This window comes from Bombus impatiens, unplaced genomic scaffold (assembly GCF_000188095.3).
Source record: "Bombus impatiens unplaced genomic scaffold, BIMP_2.2 scf_0151, whole genome shotgun sequence".
Lineage (NCBI taxonomy): Eukaryota > Metazoa > Arthropoda > Insecta > Hymenoptera > Apidae > Bombus > Bombus impatiens.
The window spans coordinates 2,763,633-2,780,927 of NT_176570.1; the positions used below are offsets into that span (position 1 = coordinate 2,763,633).

Below are 17,295 nucleotides of genomic sequence, written 5' to 3' on the forward strand. Positions count from 1 at the left end.
TCAGCCTGCGCGCCACCAGGCACCAGTCTCGGTGGCTTTTGCCCAAGAATCTCCTTCTCTGTGTGTTCTCTCGGTTGCTGCATGTTTTGCTTACCAATTCCCAAACGTTGCGACATTATAGTCCGACGATATTTATGTCCGGGATCGAGCAAAGCGACAGAAGAATCGATCTGGGCATTCGTAGAATTTCGGTCGCTTTGAGGATACTACGAGGATAAATGAACTTTCTTCGATGCATTTTAGAGTCACGCGCGGACTTTGAGAAATTGCTTCTTCCGGTGTTGTAGAAAATTAATATGAATTATCGACCGGGTTAAGCTAAAGTTTTTGTCAGTTTTTTAATACACGACGCTCGACTGTTGCTCTCGGGGTATATTAGAAAATTATCGCTTTTGTTTCGTTAACGATTCGTGCATGGTAGAGAGAATGGCGGAGTTAAACACCAGCGAATTTAATATTAACCGACGGGGCAGGCTCATAATAATTACGGCGAGGAGAATTTCCAGACTCGTACTAACTCGAAAGTTTCTTTCCGGAGCGCTTCGTAATTAATGGAACGTTAACACTTGATCCTTTCGTGCTAATGACGACTCGCGCAGGTAACTGTACTTGCGGCCTATTCCTCTCGCGCTCGAACGCTTAACAAATATGTATCATCGTAAAACGTCGTGCGCTGTTTTCTATTAACCTAAGCGAGATGCCTCTTATAACTTTGATATATTATTTGGGTCACTGTTTCCACTCTTACGCCGAGACGCGCGATCTGAAACCTTGGCTAGGAATTAACGCTTTTAAATTAACGGCTCGCGTAGCTTACAGTTCCACGATAGATCTATAAACCATGTTTTCACGATTAATCTATTCGTAGGCGAATCGAAAGCTCTTTCTAACGGTTTATGATGTCGATTTATTCTCCATTGTCACGCATTAACGTTGGCAGCTGTTAGTCGATGGCGCGAATAATAATTTGTTTTGTCTCGGTGTGCCGCCGTGCGTTCCCTTATTGTCGTGAGAAGGGAAACACTGTTTGGGTGCGACTCTCACGAACCACGGATTCTCGACGCCTGTTTCGTCGTTCCGCAAAATTGATCGCCTAGCTTGCTTTCCACGCGTTTCTTCTCTTACGCGAATTTCATGAACGTTCGCCGCTCTCCTCGAAAATCAAGCTTACCATCGTGCGTTTTCACGAATATACGTATTGTTTGTAGAACAAAATCGACGATTATACACTGTAGACTGTAAACAACTTGTTGGATGCTGCTTCGTTCCGTCATTATCGGAAATAACGAGGTAGAACGTATTAAACCTTGGAATTTCCTTTCATAATTACAACGTTGAAACACAGCATTCGAAAAATTAAATTAACCAGAGGCAAAATCGTAAATAAAACGTTGTGTTAACGATACGTTGTCTTTTAATAAGTTGTCAGGCAGAGAAGCTGCTTATTATGTTGATTACAGGACTGATCATTTTTGTAGGATACAGAACAGAAAACATGGTTCGAAACAATACGACGGTGTGGATCGAGTTTGTTTCCTCGGCTGTTCTTGGGCCGCGTCATCTTTATGGAATGTCTCGGCAAGGTCTGCCTTTCTGACTTTGTGGCCGCGACGAAGAAAAGAGAGTCCGGTGGCCGCGTCGTGGTTGGCCCGTGGAGCGGTCGTGCAACGAACGAACAGCGTCGTCCCTAGACATCAAAGAGAGGAACTGCTTCGTAAATCATGCTCCGGTCAAAGTACGGAAGCGTGAAGTTTTACAAACGAGAGATAGCTGTATCTGCGTATTGACGTGCATTCGACTCGATCCACCCGTGGTATTTAACATTTTGCCCTCGTTGCAGTCGCTCCTTTTCGCGATTTCCTTGAATAGCATCGAGATACGAGGCCGTTGAACACAAATTTTTGATTGAAAATTCCTGTGTTTACGTCGTTTAATTGTGACGCGCGTAATTCCGATGAAGCCTCGAAGCCAAGAAAGATGGACGTGTCACATTCCAACGATGTTCTTTGCCAATACTGATTATCATTCAGCGTATCATTATCATTCGTTAACAATAAGAAGCTCGGAGCGTGTTCGAGAAGAATCGCTTTAATCTCCTTCATCGATTTCGTCCCACTCGCCGTATGATAGATACTACCGTGTAACGCGATACTAACTCAAATACAATAGGCAAGTAGAAACATTCAGAGGTTTTGAATAATACTTTCGTAAAATCCGATCAGCGTCGAGCGCACCGAGAGTCGGAGAGGGTGTTAGAGTGAAAGGCGACCAATCGCGAACTGATCGAAAGAATTCGCTGTTCTTCATGCATAATAGATATACGAGGCGAGGATGACGATAGAGGTTTTTGTTTGCAAATTCGTGCTTCGTCTCTGTCTGTCATTGTTCCATAGTTGGCAGCGTGGCAATGAACGAGACCGAGTTTCATCGAGGCGCATGTAGCGCGCCAAGAATTTGAAATGATTTTGGCACGAGAGGGTCGACGACCCGTTCAACTGGCGAGGATAGAGTCCGTGAAGAGATCGATTCACGAACCTGTTTACGGGCCACGCCGTGAGAGGTCTCGTTATACGAGGCCTCGTGAAAGATTCCTTCGGTTTCCTACGTTCCAAAGGTCCCGCCATCCGTTCTCTCTACTTTCTCTTATTCGTCATCCTACTCTACGAGTTTCCATTTTACCTCTTCTTCCTCTTTCTAGAGGAAGTCTGCAAGATTATTTGATTTATTATCTGAAACTTACTGCTTGAAACTCGAAACTAACGCAAGACAGAGACACTAAAAATTCGAAAACAGCTGCACAATTAAATTATACGCTCTTAATTAATTGAGCTATAAATTACAGGATTTTGAAATTCGCTCTATGCTTTCTTAAACCTGATTTCGCTGTTAAATCAAAAGTACTCCGAAGCGCAGCGATCTCTAGCGAGAAGCAACGTTAGCCGGGATATCATAAAAATCCGTGTTATTTCATCAAGTAGAAAAAGCGGATTGTTGTTCGCGCGTCCATGTGATTCGAGCGATTGGATCGCCAAGACAGGATCCAAGAACGCCGATGGAACGCGTCTCGGTCTTGAACGTGATCTTGAGAGAAACACGGTCGAACGCAGGCTCGTGCATGCGTCATTAATTCGCTGCAATTGACAGGCCTGTTTCGCGGCAACGGAACCGTTCTAGCTGATCGTTCAGCAGGAAGATAATCCTGGTCGCGTTGGTCAGGAACGCGTAACCTGTCCCCGTCACCTTTAATTTTTCTTCGAGGCCTCGGCAGATGCGGCGGCATCCACGAGACTGCTACGGAGAAATGGAGCAAAAATTTCCTTGAAATTGATTGAGCGAGGTTGTTACGACTTTCCGAGCACGCCAGGCATACCGCAGCCTCCGTGTCGTGGATAAGTTATCGTCCTCGGTTTCAGCGTCGATATTTCTACCGTCACTAAATATTTCCCGGGGATTTAGGTGCCTAAGGTTGTTATATCTCGGCTCTTTTCTTCGTTTACATTCTATTTTTGAGCTTGATTTAATCTGCAGCCGATGGGGCGTTTTCGAAATCGAGCCCACGATGGAACGAATGGCTTTGGAATATTTAACAGAAACTGTCGTATAAATCACTGGTGTTCATTCTATCTTGAATAAAAATTCTTTTTGAAATATCTTTCGTATATTACATTTTTTAGGTAAAATCTCCTGTTTACAATTTTTTCCGACATATTTTGAAATAAAATTTCTTCTGAAAATATTCCCCTTACGGTATTCTGTTCAGGTAAAACGATTTATCTACCGCTTTTCTCATTTCCCGTGATATTTTGAAATATTTCGAGACCGATACGTTTCTTTCCTTTTAAACGATGCTGTAACGTCCTACGTGATTTTTAAGAACGTAGAAATACTCTAGTTTATTTGTCTTGAACGATATTCACATGGTTTTACCAGTTTATAACATCCTATGTATCATCGACCAAGACAGATATTCCTGAATTAACAGTTGAAACGCAGATAGAATATTTTATCGTACTAGGTATGATCGTTATTCGTGTTTAACGTGTACGTTTAAAAGTATAAATTAAATAGGATTTCACCTGTATTTCACATCAAAACGTTGTGTCTCACTTTCTTTAATTAATTGCCACATTAATAATACATTTCCTGTCTCTGCGTGTACTCGGATAATTATATAGGTTGTTACAAAACAGACATTTCCTAGAATTTAACGAAGACAAACAAACACGGAACTATTCCGATTATCGATTTTTATTAAACGATCGTGAAATTTTTGATATTTAATCTATCTAACCGAGGACAGTTATTCAGGCGACCCTTAGGAAATCAGCAGCTACACAAACTTTTTGAAATTTAATAACGCAAAGGCAATTTCGAATTTAGTTAAAACAATTAAGCTACTTCATGCCAGTAGCCTCCAAACAACGAAAGATTAATCCGCAGATTATCTGTCGCCAAAGTAGCAAAGCCGTTAAAGTTCTCAGGTGGTCGCATCGGTCCGGAAACGAAGTTTAACGAAGACGTTCGTTGGAACGTCCTCTCCCTGCGAAGAAGTCCTCGATGGACGGGATTCCAGCGCGCGGATGGAACGCAGGGGATGTAACGGATCATCGAGATTGGAAACGGTACTTTATTCCTGGCCTGGGTCTGCTTGCAGCTCTCGTGCATGTTAATGCGGCACCGCGGTGTCACTACGGTTCTTTGTCCTTGACGGGTCGTGTCGCGCGCGTTTACGCGCTCGATCGTTCATCCTTCGGGATTAGACTGGTCGTGGGAACCTGTTTGAGGAATTCATGGCGGATTCCGGCGCCCGAGAACTCGTCCGGGTAAAACACGCTGTACCACGAAACCTGTGACGTAATGATAGTTGGTCGATCATAGAAGCCGACCTTGATTTCTCTTTTTCTGCCAACGAAGTCGTCCCTGCTATTAGAGTAGCGGTGAGTAGCGGTAGCTGCAGTTACTTTCGGATTGATGGACGTCGAGAAGGCTAGAAGCTAAGATCGTCGGGATTCGGACGAGCGTTCAAGTTCGAAGAGAATCTGCAACTACGAGGAATCGTTGTTCTTTGGAATGGACGCGGGTATAGTGAATAAATCGAGAGATTAACAAGCAACCGCTAATTTAGCTAGAATGCGATTTTTCGTCACGTATAATTTCACGAATCTTTCTTTTGCAAAAGAAAGGATAAAAATTGTACTTACTTTACAGAAAGATTTATCCATGAATACGGCCGCCAATTTTTCGCCACGTTACACAAATCGTTACGTTACAATGTTATACGAGACTACATTGCAGTCGCATTAATTATGAACGACACTGTACGCGAGGAAATATAGCATCGACAAGGTTAATCCGGGCGAGAGTATGCTTTCCTGTCGACAGCGGCCACCGTGAACACAATCACGACAATTGACCCGAGCTGGTCGCTCGACTGAATAATTGCCCCGCTTCCGGTCCCACTTTTATCCGTTGCTATCGTATTGGCCGACCCTCGACATTTGCCAGCGATACCTCGAGACTCGCACGATCGTGACGCCCCATCGCCTGGGAAGATGTTCTCGAGGAAAGGATCCCTATCATCGTTGTCGAACCCTCCTCGTCGATGGAATCGTTCGAACGAATTGAAGGAAAAACGAAGAAACACGGTACGCTCGATTTGTGCGACCAATGTGGATCAACGTGTTTCGATTCGAGGCAAAATAATAAACGGGCAGGGTCGTAAAACGAGAATATTCGGTAAGAAATTTCTATTGAACGAGGGTGAATGAATTTATTCGTTCGTTAAATGCAAGTTCCGCGAGTCGGTGTTTCCTGGTTGCACAATGGTCGACGACAAACGACCATGCGATTCGTGGTCGGCGTGAACATCGATTAAGTTTCCTTCTCTCTACCTTTTCCCATTGCTTCGAACGTGACCAACGATTCACCTTGCTGATTAAACACGGTGAAGATCGAGCAGCGAAACGATGTATAGAACTTGGCTCACAGCCACATCGTAGGAAAACGCAACGATAACATAAAAGATGAATCGGTAGAGGAAATGTATCAGAGTAACGGATATATGTCATAAAAATTCATTACACAAATTGGAGATACTATTCGTTGAAATGTTTATTTCGCTATCGTTTATCGTGATTCTTGGCAAATTTATTCGAAAGACAGAGAAAAGAAGTTTATAAGACAATTTCATATTCTTCCAATCGCTTGGAATTACGAAACGTTTCTCTTTTATATAAATAATACATTTTTAAATCAAAAGAGTTCACGCAACAGCTCCTTCGTCTACATTCGCACATGGCGATGGGTTTTCCCATTTTTCCTATGGTTTCCCACGAGAGAAGAACTTGTTATTCGCCTGAAAAAGTTTCGAGACGGAAGTTGGCGTGAAAGGATAAAAATCGCGAAGAAGTTGGTAGGATCTGGTGAATTTCAAACGGCTCTGGTTCGGAGCCCGGCCAAAGAAATTCCAAGACGTGACCATCGCGAGAGAAATTTTTGAAAACTAACCAACACCATAGCTTCCGACGCTTTCTCGCTGAGACGATAAACCATCCTCCCACGGAAACTTCTTATCGTTTTAAGGTCCACGGTGGGAACCGTTCTCTCGGATGGCAGGAACGTGCGATATTAACGAAGCCGATAGATTTTATTCACTAAAGATTCCAACGATACCGTCGCTCCCTTCGAACCTACTAGTTTCAATGATACTTTAATCAAGTCCTCTTATTAAGCGTATAATAAATGTTAAAGATTGTCCCACTGAATATTGGGATTTATCGACGCAATGGATTAAATATTTTCGCGATCTCTACGATGTATACATTTGTACTAAATATCTTGTATATACGATAAACATTTCATTTTCAATTTCGTATCAATTTCATCAATATAATCATAGTGGTCCTGTCTTATTATAACGCTAATGAAATGTAGTATCCGTGAGCTGCTTAGGGTGCTGAGATGTCGCTGCTGGGTACGGCCGCTTTTCTTCTCATTTTTGTATCGTGGAAGAAAAATCGGAGTCCGGTCGCCGGGATTCGAACCCGGGTTCCGAACGTTCGTAACCTAAGGCGCTAACCACTGCGCTGCTGTCGTCCGACACTAGTTAGTGTCGAGTGGTGGTATTTGCTATCGAGTGTCGCCACAGGCCTTTTTTCCACGATACTACACTCGGCCATACCTGACAATTACATCTGCCCTCAGATATACTCGTCAGCGCTAATTTCACTCGCTGAATTTCTCTAGCGAGTCCTCTAGGTCTTTGAGCGTTAACACTGTGCGCTTAGGCTCGCCTTGCCTTGGTAGTTTTATCACTGGATTTACCCGAATTCCGCCGTCTTGATCATTGAGATCGCGATTTCCTGGACCGTTGACGTCTAAACGCTCCCCATCACGCCAATCTCATCGTCGTCGTCGTCTTCTCGCGCACCGTATTTTCCCGCTCCAGATCCTGGACGAGCCCCCAAAAATATGTGGTAACTTGTATGGATCTTAGAGTAAGGGCAAGTAATGATGTTTTATTTGGAGTTAAGTTTAGTTTAGCAAGTAATACTCAATACAAAAAACTGATTACAATATCGTCGACTACGATACAGTATCGTCTTATTATCATACTTGGCTCTCAACTTTCCGATTCATACTCTCTGGTTCCTCCACTTACACTTTCTGACCTCTGGACTCAAACTGCGACTTCTCAACTGACACACTGCGACTTCTCAACTTACATTCTGGCCGTTCTAGCATCCCTTTGTCTTTTCCTAGGCCCACTACGCACGTGTTCCGCAGACGCTCATTGCCAGGGTCACGTAGACCTTTTCTACAAAACTATACAATTGAAAGACCGACGACCCTTTTCCCCGATACTACAGAAATATCAAAATGCCTCGTATCCCATAACAGGGCAATTTTAAAGAATAAATATGTATAGCAATACGACGAGTTAAACATCGGAGGATGTGACTCTACACAGAAAGCGACGATTATTTCGCTATCAGACAGCTATTTAACACAGTATGTGTTGAACTCGTTTCAATCTCGCTTGATAGAAAAACAAAGGCTGTGAAAAAGCTTCGGAGGTTGAAAGGGATGGTTAACGAGAGCCGGTGGGCTATATCTCCTGTAAAATAAAGCATCGCGTGTAAGAAGCTCGTGGAATATTCAGAATTAAACTCCTATTACCCCCGTGCTTCCGAAGACCGAATAATTTATTCAACTCATTCCCTGATCAAACTTTGTTGCAACGGACCGGCGTTAACAATAAAGCATCGTTTTATCGGGCAATTTATAGCCACGTCCTTCATTAAACTTCACCGAACGCTACGGACAGTTTTCCCGTAAACGTATGCGGCAAAAAGAAGGAGACGTTTAATTATCTTTTTATCCTACCCTCGAGGTTCATCGCGAGATTGCGTTTCGACTGTGCTCTCGCAAAATTTACTAGCTCCGCTATATCGTACTGCACCGTGCTGTGTTTTGTAGGAATAATCAAATTTCAACCTCGCATTAATTATCCTGATTATCCATTATCATTTTTGTGTAATTTGTTAGGAACATATCGAGAAGATAAATTGAAAGTTGCCAATTTTTAGAGAATTATCGTATAAAAGCACAGTAGAAAAATACGACAGTGTCGTGTCTAGGTAGTGCGGTTGGTGAGCAGTTCACGAGCAAATTACAACAATCCTGTTCTGAATAGGCTCTTCGACGTGATGTTGTTGGAAGCGGTATAGAGAGGCTATAAAATTGTTCAGGTGTACAAATCTATACGTTCCAAGAGACAAAACAACGATTTGAAACGTGCAAGGGGAAATAAGATGCTCGAGACCTCGTTCAGAATTGCATTGTGTCAATGCAGTATCGTTCCTCTTATTTCTCTTGCAGAATATTTTTAACAAATTTGCAACAAATATTTTAACAATATTGTAACCAGTTGTATAGTATAGAATTTACTTCGAAGAAATTGTTACATTCACGAGACACAAGTTCTGGGCATTAACCGTTAATTCTAGACCTCTTTATTGGCCCCTTTCCTTAATTTTCTAACAAACGACTCGGTATCTCTCGCTCACGAAACCAAGTCTGAGTCGCTTCCGGCAGTTAAATCAGTCTTCTAGCAGGGACACCGTGTATATCTGGAGTAATGTCTCCCTAGAGGAGAGCACGACGTGTAGTCGTGTAGGAGGAGCGGTTCTCTCGTGCGCGATGTTGCACACGTGCAGCACGAAACTCACCGTTCACCGGCGATGCTATAGCGACGGGTTAAGAATTGGACGATTACTATTTTGCCTCTTTCCTTTCAGGGTGATGATGTAACGGGACTTTCGCTGTCGCTGCAGTGAAGCAACGATGTCCACACAATGCAACCGCTTCGTGCAGAACGCCTGGAAGAAGGAACTCTGTTCGAATTGCTTCAAGCCAAGAGAGGAACACACTTTGCCGGAAGAGACGTTCAGGTTGAACATTGGCAAGGCTTTGAACTATGTGAAGACTGATAATGTTAAGATACAGGTATTTTATTTCCTACTGAGTTACCTACTTGCTTTAGAATTTCAGTCTTTTGCATTTTATTGGTCCCGTTACAGGGACATTGATAGTGTGAAAATTGTTTCTTCTATTGTCTTCGCTGACGAATAAATCCTTTTTTATCGAAGCAAAAGTACTTCCAACACGGATGGTATAATTTAAAGGAATGTCAACGATTTTACTCCTGACCGCTTGAAAAGCAAACCAGTAGTAGAATATTATACATACACAGTAGGTTGACGTATACAGTACACTCTGTATAGCATACTGCGGTTTTGATTCAACGAAGACAAATCGGATTTGTATAAAATGTACTACGAACCTTAGCTAAAGTTTCTTCAGACTATGAGTTACGGAATATAAATTACATACGCGCGCGTGTGTGTATGTGTGTGTGCATGATGTCCAATATTTTACATAAGACTGTTACAGTTAACGACCTCTTAAATGGCAAGTAAAAATATCATACAGCAACAACATCGTAAAACTAGAATATCATGTGGTTCATTATATTATCGTTAGGCTAAATGATATTGCAATACATACAAGTCCCTAGAAAATATCGCTAATTTTCTGTGCCTGAGCGAAGCAGCTGCGCAGCGTAACCGGGAAACTTGGTTATTCCTTGGTCATTGATTCTAATCGAGTAACTAGAATGCTTCTGGAATGGGACTACTAATTAGTAATGATCTCTGGTACACGTGAAAAAAACAGCTTCGATGGCGAGATAAATGCGGACCACGAAATTGGCTTTCTCGAGACACGGACAAGATCAAGGGACCAGCTGCGTGGAATTAGTATTTTGCTAGCAGGTTACAGGAGCGAAAGAACCGGCGAGCAAACGACAAAATCGATTCGGGTAAACCAGCGTGGCAGGGTCCCGCTATCGTTTTCACGCATGACGTTGGGATCGAGCAGGCGGCGAGCTAAACTGTTCTACGCTCGGAAAATTGTTACGAAGTTCCGGCCACGAATCGCGGCGGCATTATGGCAGCGGCATCAAGTTCGTAAAACTGGGTCGTTCGAGCAAAGGACCGTCGTGCACTGTCGTTCGTCGGGAATTCCTGGCTGCCGCTGGTAAGAAAAAGAGGGAATTTATGTGTAACCATGCGGATCGTAATACGTGGCGATGTCCAACGAGCTTTTTACCCGCGGATCGCATTCGCGTTCCTCCATCTATAATTTCTACCAACTTATGCTCGGTTTTGTACTCGCGTTTTCTTATTCTCGCCAAGGCACGTTGGAATTCACGTTCCTCGAGATGCACAGCAGTGGATGGTAATGGAGGAAGAAATTTGATCGAAGAGCGTTGTAAGATGTTCAAACACGCCACATAATGGAGGAAAAATCTCCGAGAACACCGGGTGATAAGTGTTCCGCTACTATATATAGACCGTCGATTCCAATTAAGCGAGTTTATTTGGTCTGCTGGTTAATTGTTTTCATTTGGATAAGAAATGTGGCCGGTTAAAGCGAGACCGGATAACGTCCGGTCTTACCGTATTTCTTTTAAAGAATCAGCACGAGAAGAAGCTACTGGAGATACACCTCGTGGCTCCATCTCGTTTCCGTTAATATCCAATTGAGAAGACCGACTGAATCGCAGTGTGACGTCCTCATTGTCGTGGAATTCTAAATTTACATGAAGCATATGTGCGCGTCAGCCAGTGACAAGGGTGAACGTTTAATCGCGCGACACGCGCGCCTCTGTCCACGCTCGAGAGGGTAGGCGTTATTCTACGAGGGTTTAATGCCGCATGTGGGCGCGTTCCATCGAAGGAAATCATCGTTCGCCCACGTACTTACGACGCTTTTAAGATCGTTTCGCGTGTTTTCTCATTTACATGCAGGAAATTGGAGGGAAAAATAAAACGGCAGGCAGATGAGAGAGAGAGGAGAGAGAGAGAGAGAGAGAGAGAGAGAGAGAGAAAATGAGAAAATGAGAAAACAGGCATCTACGATTACTTTCTCCAGCTGATTAATCTCGAGACTTTTCAACATCCGGTGAGATGTAAAATAACGCATCCGAGAGCGATCTTTTTTCGTTCCACTGGATCGTAGAGGGGATACGTGTTCAAGTGTGTCGATAACATCCGGCGAAAGGAACGCGTGAAAAGTGGCAACTCGCGAAAAAATGATGTTCGCAGCGACGAGAGGGAATGGGATGAAAAGTCGAACGAGAAAATTGCCAAGGTGTTCGTACGAGACTATGGAACGACGTAGAAGCTTGCCATAGCTTTTGTCGAGTCGTCGTTTTCGAAAGAATTCGCAGTGTCATTTCGATGATCCCACCACCCTCTTCTATTCGCTGACTCGTGTTATGAAACAGGGACAACGTTGACGAATCTGCGACGAATATTCTAGCTAGTCGATAGTTCCTTGTCGTAGCTGATAAACGAAAATTCTAAAACAGTCCGAAACGTGTGAAATTCGAGAACAGCTTGGATCCAAGTTGAATAATTCATCAACGGTTTCATTAACGCCAGCTGACCACCCGAGAGTTTCGGCGAAAAATAACGTTTTTGCACCGGCTGCATTGATCCAACTTGAGCCAGCAACTTTCATTTCCTGGCAAACGGTGATAAGACGTTCGAGTGTACGAGGAGACCCTTTAACCAGATCCAGAATACTATTTCTTCCGAGTACCGGTGAATTATTAGACGGATTACACGAGGATAGAGTGGTATGGACGATTATAACTTACTTAAGCTGGCTCGAGATTGCTCCTATCCGTCGGCGCTGCTGCCAAACAATAATATTTAATTCCTGTCGAAGAGGATTGGATCGTGAATCTGCGGAACTAGCCTAGAAACTTGTCCATAGAGTAGATACTTGATCGCCGTCCACGAAGATTACGATTCATGCCGATCACTTGGAGAATCGTGGTACATAATGCATCCTTCGAACGTTTCGATCCGCGTGAAACTTCCGCCGTTCCTTCGGTCTAGGAAACAACGTTTCATTTCACGTTCATTGAATACGTAATGAATTAGAGAAATTCGTATAGAAATCATAGAAATTCATAGAAACGTTCGCGCTACAATAATAAGTATCTAATTGTGTATTTAATTCTACAAACATATTGTATATTTAATTGTCTAAATGTACTATGTATAAACAGACATAATTAGAATTATACGTCGAAATTGAAATAGGAATACATAATTATATTTCAATCTCGATAGAGGTTGACGTCAAACACGCGTCCAAATTAACTACGATATTCATAAATATTCAAGAACCGATTTATTTTACAGCACAAATAATTGCACGGAAAAAATCCGTGTCTCAGCTGACGCTTTAAATGTTCAAATCTTATAATAATAAATTATAAATATAAGTTTTGATCATTTTCAGAGTATTCTGCGCGGGAAGGCGGTGTCTCAAAAGGATCAGAAAAAAAAGAGCGTGGCATTTACGGAGCGGCTGACGGAGGTAATCGGTTATGGAGGCGACGACTTCGTCTCCGAAGGTGAAGAGGAAGATGAGCAGGACTTGGTGGAGTCGTTCAACGGCGACGATGACACGTTGCCAGACAGCGAAGAGGAAAGGGCTTTGGGCAACTTGACGCGTGCCAATACCAACTTTAATACGATCACCGCAAACTTGACGGAGATCGTCTCCACGAACGAGACGAGTAAGTCGTCTACAACGACGAGATCCTTCGCGTCCCTTATGTTGGGAAGGATACAGAAGGATTCAGAAGGCAAGAAGACTACGTTGTTGGTCTCTGTCACGCCGTTTGGCGGTGACGAATCTTTGCCAACAGCAAAGAGGCCTAGCGATAAGAAGGTGAATGGATTCGTTAATGGCTTAACGAACTTTACCAAATCTAAACTAATGGAAACTGACAAGTCAGAGGTTGGTATTTTGTATTACGTTCGTTGCATGTTCGATTTTCGTCGTCCCTTGATTAGCATAGTCACAGAATGATCATAGAATTAACAAAGACAAATGAATTTCACTTAAACCGATTTTAGTGTTACTGTCTTGCAGACGTAGATATAACGAAACAGTTGTTCTGTCCAGGTTAACAGGCAAATGAACAGATAATTTTCGTATAATACCTATCTCTATATTGTAAAATACTACGTGTGCGAATTATTATCCTGAATTTACGATACTTACGAAGAACTTTTAGCCACGATTTCCTGATTTTTATTTCACGTCTTTAGAAGCACTTTGGAAGATAAACGTTTGCCGATTTGGATTCACGTCATGCGCGGTAAACGCATTAAAGGGATCTTCCCTTTGTAGCGAAACTTTATTGAAACTTTCCGTCGTATTCGTATCGTAAAGTGCGTTAAAGAAATATTCTATACCTGGTGAAAAGTTTCTTTCTTTTTTTTATCGACTTTTAATATTCCTACAGACGATGTCGAAGAGCATGAAAAAAACCGATGTCGATGCGAGAAAGGAAGAAAAGAAGGATCAGAAGTTTTCATCCGGCATGGAGAAGATCGTGGACATGCCCCTGATCACGTCGAATAATTTAATTTCTGTCATGCAAAGAAACGAATCGGGGGATCCTGATGACACCAAGGACAGAACGTCCGAATCTAACATAATCAACGTCGAGAGGAATTTAGAGAATAGCAAATCGGATAAGAAGGCTGCCAATATTCCTCGAAGCCAACCAATTAAAAAGTTCGACAACGAGAAATCCAAGATTCCTGCGCAAGCTTCGCAAAATGGTGTCAAGATCGAATATGACTTTACCGGGAAAGTCACGAAGAAAGCACGCGACGTATCGAGAATAGAAAATGAATCCTTGGACAAGGGTATCGAATTGACTCTGACACCTTTGAAGAACGAGGCTGAAGACGCTGCTGAGAGCGATAGATCCATGGTTGTTCGAGGAAAAGACGCCAATAAAATCGACGCAACGTTAAACGACAGTAGGAAAATCGTTAAAGACGATCCATTGTTACTTGAAGTGCGAAAAGTGGAAGGTGAAGCTACACTCGTGGAGAAGAAGTTCAGTTTTGAAGAAAGTCGAGAATCGGCTGGTGAACCGGATGGAAAGGCGGACGAAGAGGAAATGACGGAACCGCCAGCTCTTCCAAAGAGTCCTCCGCCTATTGAAACTAAGCATCCTGTTCAGGCAGAAACGTGTAAGATACCGATAATCACAACCGAACCGAGACCGTCTTTCCTACATGGAACAGTTCACTCGGAGTCGAAGATGAAACCTATGGTGCCTCAGAAGCCGACTAATTTCTTGGCCAAGAGTAGTCCTACGTCGCCCGATACAAATGGAAAGAAAAGTTACGTGCTACCGCCTCCTTCGGTTCAAAACGCCGCAGGCAAACCCGCTTCGAGCACAGGTGAGAATATTTTTCTTTCTCGAAAAATATGTCGCATCTTTCTTGAACTTTTAAGATTTTTATATAAAATTCCTGAATACTTAAACTTTCAAATATTTTCATGTAAATATTTCCAAACTTTCGAGTTTCCAAGTTTTCCAACATCCAAATGTTCGAATACTTCAATTTTTCAACTTTTAAACATTCTCTTCTTTCGAAATAACTTTCAAATAAATTCTCGATTTTCCAACGTTTAAATCTCCCAAGAAACAACTAAACCTAACGATCTGCGAGTCATTCGCAACTGCGACAAGGGCGTAACGATTAGATCACTGTCGCGACGATACCAGGATTACTTAGGGATTCGGTAGACGGTTCGCGCAAAGTCATCCTTCTGATTAGTTGAAACGACCACGTAGATCCACGATTACGTCGTCCACGGTACAACACTCTCCGTCCTAATTAACGACGTTTGCATTTTCAACTGATTTACAGGCGCCAACAACGTTCCACCTCTGGAACAAATAACTTCCTCTCGTCTAACAGCTACCAAAGACAAGTCGGAGGAGCAAGTTGCCGCTTCGCTCTTAGATCAAAATCGTGGATCTTTGAACGCGGATACTCCAAAAGACTTGGAACAGCGAGAGAACGAAACTTCTCGATCCCAAATCAACTCGAAGTCTGTATGTCAAGGTATCGAGTCGAAGTTACCGACCGTTGAGATGTCTGCATCGAAAACGTCGCCAGGAAGCAAGTCAAAGGCGTCGTCGAGCGTAGTCAGAAGTCAGACCACAGATTCAGCAGATAGTACGGAGAATCCGGAGGTAGACGAAGAAATTTCAGATCCCCAATTTTCGACGGTAGAGTCGATACGGTCGCCGAATAAAAGAAGAATGGCGCCAAAACCTCCAGCGATCGATTCTACGGAAGAACTGGCTCCCAGTTGTAGCTTGTTCGCCAGGAATCCCGGAGCGAATTTCAAATCAGACTCTCCGGTGGTCAGGGAAAAAGAGAAGAGAGAAAGAGCCTCGTCGTGCAGCCCGAAGTTTCGAAAAGCTGTCTCAGATCTTCCAGATCCTACGAGCGCGCAAACGTGCGATCCAGCGTCCAGAAGAACGATATCTCTGTCGCAGGATAGCCTGGCAAGTGGGCCAGAAGTTAGAGAAGAAAAGAAGAGAGGTAGACCGCGTTTCTCTTTGAAGAGATTTCTCAGGATGGGTTCGAGGAAAGACGTGGATATGGTTAGCGGTCACGCGTCCAACTCGAGGATCGACGAAATACCATCGACGCCGCAACCTAAACCACGATTAGAAATTATTCATCCGTTGGAGTTGGATGGTGCTGCTGTTGAAGTGGTGGGAAACGATCGGATTAGCAGGATAAGCGAAGATCAACCAGATTCCTGCGGTTCTAAGAACGACGCGGGAAGAGCAACTCGATCGCCGTTGTCCGCCGGATCGCACGCCGCCGGTAAGTTTTCCTTTTGACACACGATCGCTCTATCCGATAATGATCTATCTTGGTGAGGGATCGAGGGAAACGGAGAAGCGGTTCTTTTAGAATTTCGTCCATAATTTTGGCTTATCAAAATTTACCTGGTCTCCCTTTGTCAATTAATTAGCATGTATATTAGTGGTACGGACATCATCGTGTCACGTTCATTTCGCAGTCTCCTCAAAGAGAACGTTTAATATTCAAGCGCGTACCGCGATGGTTCTCCACCATCGAGAGCGAATTCTCCGAATATAGTAAATTTGCAAGGACCGTATGCCGCCTGTATAAAATATGCGTTACTATGTTATTGTAGCGAGACCAGGGAAACCGCCGCCACCACCAAGGAACCAGTCTTTGGAGGATTGGTCGAGACTGGATCCAGCTAGCAAACCGGTCAGACCACCACCGCCACGCGTCGAGACCAAACAACTACCGTCGAGGAACGACAAGTCATCCACAAAATCGTCGCCCTCGTCGTCCACATCTTCAACGTCCTCGTCGTCTACGTCGTCGTCTTCGACATCGTCCTGGCAGCCAGCAGCCTCGACCACCTCAGACTCGATTTACGCGAATCTGGGTAAGTTCAGGCCCATCCAATGTAACTAATGATTATCCACGGCAAAAATCTCGATGTTGTAACAGCCATACTCACACGAATCCTCGCGCCAGCTGCTTCCTTGACGAATTTACAGTTTTCTTTGCGAGAGTACGTCCGATCGGGGAATATAATCCTGTAACGCTGGATAACGGTGGTTAACTCTCACCTTTCCCTCACCGGTTTTTTTCTTCGTTCCTCGTTTCGCCGGGTCGACGTACGGTCGTCGTGAAATTGCCGTTTCTTTATACCCGTCTGCCCCCTTTTTTCTCAATTTGGATAGTGCTCGTTTGTCCGTGCCTGGACACGAACGAGGACTTAGACGATCGATGAAGACGAAGAGTCGCGTGATCCTGTTTATATCGGGATTCCCGTGAA

The 17,295-nt window shown here is 43.6% G+C and overlaps 1 protein-coding gene across 5 annotated transcripts in view; it reads left to right on the forward strand.

The window, feature by feature from the left end:
• LOC100749591 (putative mediator of RNA polymerase II transcription subunit 26) overlaps positions 1-17,295 on the forward strand; it is a 64,790-nt gene that overhangs the window by 40,591 nt on the left and 6,904 nt on the right. For 3 of the 5 annotated variants that reach the window (XM_012382427.2, XM_012382429.2, XM_003487348.3), the window contains exons 2-6: positions 9,300-9,507; positions 12,880-13,383; positions 13,895-14,849; positions 15,324-16,298; positions 16,636-16,899. In XM_012382427.2, the coding sequence (XP_012237850.1) occupies positions 9,346-9,507; positions 12,880-13,383; positions 13,895-14,849; positions 15,324-16,298; positions 16,636-16,899 (2,860 nt within the window). In that variant the 5' untranslated portion in view covers positions 9,300-9,345. Of the gene's footprint in view, positions 1-5,333; positions 5,347-5,600; positions 5,737-9,299; positions 9,508-12,879; positions 13,384-13,894; positions 14,850-15,323; positions 16,299-16,635; positions 16,900-17,295 lie in introns of those variants that run through there. The other 2 variants (XM_033319355.1, XM_033319356.1) reach the window with 2 other exon arrangements.